This window comes from Nicotiana sylvestris, chromosome 7 (assembly GCF_000393655.2).
Source record: "Nicotiana sylvestris chromosome 7, ASM39365v2, whole genome shotgun sequence".
In the NCBI taxonomy this organism is placed as follows: Eukaryota; Viridiplantae; Streptophyta; class Magnoliopsida; order Solanales; family Solanaceae; genus Nicotiana; species Nicotiana sylvestris.
The window spans coordinates 166,895,803-166,899,121 of record NC_091063.1 but is presented as its reverse complement, the minus strand read 5'-3'; the positions used below and the strand labels follow the sequence as shown (position 1 = coordinate 166,899,121).

At 42.3% G+C, this 3,319-nt stretch overlaps 1 protein-coding gene across 1 annotated transcript; it reads left to right on the top strand.

The window, feature by feature from the left end:
• Nucleotides 1-230: 230 nt before the first annotated feature.
• Nucleotides 231-1,070, top strand: LOC138874089 (F-box protein At1g49360-like). Its single transcript, XM_070152593.1, has one exon. The coding sequence runs from the start codon at nucleotides 231-233 to the stop codon at nucleotides 1,068-1,070; it is 840 nt and encodes a 279-aa protein (XP_070008694.1).
• Nucleotides 1,071-3,319: the final 2,249 nt, after the last annotated feature.

Genomic DNA, 3,319 nt, shown 5'->3' with positions numbered 1-3,319 from the left:
AACTAATTAGGATTTCCTCTGATCTCATAAATAATAAAACCAGTTATACGTTTGACAGGGTTTGTACCAAAACTTTTAAAGAAGTAAAATACTCATTGCTTTTCTATTTAAATAAGAAAAGGATTCCTTTGCCAGTTGTAGTTTAAATAAGGTAAGGAGTCCTTTGCCAATTAGTTCTTTGTCAAATTTAAGCTTTGAAGTCCAATTCGTAATTTTTTTCACACCATTCAATGGAGGGTGCAGATTATGATGAATTGTGGTCTGATTATGTTCCAACAGACATACTCAGATTAATATCATCACGTCTCATTGCTGGTGATTATTTTGCTTTTCTTGCTGTTTGTAAAAGATGGCGATTCGAATCCCTATCGTCTCCACTCCCACCTCCGATACATGATTCCCCATCGTCGCCTTGTTTGATGACCTTAAATAAAGAAACTGGCATTATAGAGTCCTTTCATCCGGTGTACAATGTCATAACTCACAAGATGGATATCCCAAAATTAAAGGGTGCCCGAATTCGTAGCGCAAACGCTAATTGGTTGCTCGTGAGTCATGGCAATCGTGGCATGTTCTTTTTCAATCCCATTAGTAATAATATAATTGAACTCCCTGATCTACTAGAGGATGTGGAGAATCATTTCCCGTCTTGGACATTTTCGTGTTCCCCGGACTCCTCATCATCGGATTGTTTTGTCATTGGTTTTGAAAATTTTGGCTCTCCGCCAGCGATATACATCATCAAAGTTGGAGAGAGTAGTTGGACGTATCATGACTTTTATAATGAAGATGGAAATAAGCAAGGATCATTCATGTTATCTGGGTGCCATAATCCGGTGTTTTTCAAAAATAATATTGTTTGGATATTTGGTGATAAAGGAAATTTGGGAATACTAAATATCAAGGAAAACTCAGCTGTAGAGACACCTATCTGGGAATTTTATGGGAAATATTTGCCACGTCGAAAAAGAAGCTCAATTCGACAGTCTTACTTGGTAGAAGATGCAGATAATGGAGGAATATTAGTTGTAATGCTAACTTACGAAGAAAGAAGCTCAAGACAACTTTGACTACGATACCGGTGTTGGTTTTGCCCATAGGTTCAGGGCCTTATACCGTTTATTGTGATGTCTCTCGTATTGAACTTGGTGTGATGTTGATGCAGGATGGCAAGGTCATTGCTTATGCTTTGCGGCAGTTGAATATTCATGAAAAGAACTATCCGGTTCTGGATTTGGAGTTAGCAGTCATTGTTCATGCAATGAAGATTTGGAGGCATTATCTGTGTGGCATGGCATGTGAGGTGTTCACGGATCACAAGAGTCTGCAGTATTTGTTCAAGCAGAAGGAGCTAAATTTGAGGCAGAGAAGGTGGTTGGAGCTATTAAAGGACTATGATATCACCATCTTATATTATCCGGGAAAGGCCAATGTGGTGGCTGATGCTTTGAGTAGGAAGTCAGCCAGTATGGGCAGTCTTGCTTATATTCCGGTTAGTGAGAGACCGCTCGCTTTGGATGTTCAGGCTTTGGCCAATTAGTTCGTGAGGGTGGATATTTCTGAGCCCAGTCGTGTATTAGCTTGCACAGTCTCTCGTTCTTCATTATTGGAGTGTATCCGATATCGACAGTATGATGATCCTCATTTGTGTGTCCTTAGAGATATGGTGCAGCGCGGAGGTTCCAAGTAGGTTACCTTAGGAGATGATGGAGTTTTGAGATTGCAGGGTCGGGTTTGTGTGCCTAATGTGGATGGGCTTCAAAAGTTGATTTTAGAGAAGGCCAATAGCTCCCGATACTCTATCCATCCGAGTGCCACTAACATGTATCAAAATTTGCGACAACATTATTGGTGGAGAAGAATGAAGAAGAATATTGTTGCATATGTGGCTCGGTGTTTGAATTGTCAGTAGGTTACGTTCGAGCATTAAAGACCTGGTGGTTTGTTCCAGAAGATTGAGATTACTGAGTGGAAGTGGGATCGTATCACTATGGACTTCGTTGTTGGACTCCCACGGACTTAGAGGAAGTTCGATGCAGTATGGGTTATTGTTGATAGGCAGACCAAGTCAACACATTTCATTCCTGTGGTAGTCTCCTATTTTTCCGTGAGGTTAGCTGAGATTTATATCCGGGAGATAATTCATCATCATGGTGTGCCCATGTCTATCATTTCGAACCAAGGTATGCAGTTTACCTCACATTTCAAGAGAGCAGTTCAGCGAGAGTTGGGCATGCGGGTTGAGTTGAGCACAGCGTTTCATCCTTAGACGGATGGGCAGTCCGAGCGGACCATTCAGATTTTGAAGGATATGCTCTGAGCTTGTGTCATTGACTTTGGAGGCTCGTAGGATCAGTTTCTGCCTTTAGCAGAGTTTGCCTACAATAAAAGCTACTGGTTGAGTATCCAAATGGCTCCTTATGAGGCTTTATATGGTATGCGGTGTCGGTCGCCGGTTGGATGGTTTGAGCAGGGAGAGGCTCGGTTGTTGGATACAGATCTAGTACAGGATGCCTTGGACAAGGTCAGGATCATTTAGGATAGTTTTCGTACAACTCAGTCCAGGAAAAAACATTACGCCGATCGTAAGGTTCATGATTTGGCATTCATGGTCGGTGAGCGGATATTGCTTCGAGTGTCGCCTATGAAGGGCGTGATGAGATTTGGGAAGAAGTGAAAGCTTAGCCCTAGGTTTATTGGCCCATTTGAGATTCTTGATCGAGTGGGAGAGGTGGCTTACATACTTGCATTGCCGCCGAGCTTATCAGCCGTGCATCCAGTGTTTTGTATGTCCATTCTTCGGAAGTATCACGACGATCCATCCCACGTGTTAGATTTCAGCACTGTCCAGTTGGACACGGACTTGTCTTATGAGGAGGAGCCGGTAGCTATTCTAGACTGGCAGGTTTGTCAGTTGAGATCGAAGAGTTTTCCTTCTGTTCGTGTTCAATGGAGAGGTGAGCCTGTTGAGGCATCGACCTAGGATTCCGAGTCTGATATGCAGAGCCGTTATCCCCATCTTTTCCCTGACTCAAGTACTTCTTTCTTCTATTCGTTCGAGGACGAACGATTATTTTAGAGGTGGAGAATGTGATGACCCAAAAGGTTATCACTTGTTTTAAAAATAAATTCTGCATTCCGAGTCCCTAAAAACCTCTTTCTATCTCACCTCGATTTGTATGTGCAATCCGGGCGTGTAGCCGGAATGCCAATATGTGAAAATCTGTGAAAATGATGAATTTTGCCTATAAAATGAGTTTAAGTTGACTTCGGTCAATATTTTTGGTAAACGGACCCGGGCCTGTGATTTGACGATCTT

Bases quoted from the DNA above. Each gene is read 5' to 3' on its own strand.
- LOC138874089 (XM_070152593.1), top strand. From the start codon at position 231: ATGGAGGGTGCAGATTATGATGAATTGTGGTCTGATTATGTTCCAACA.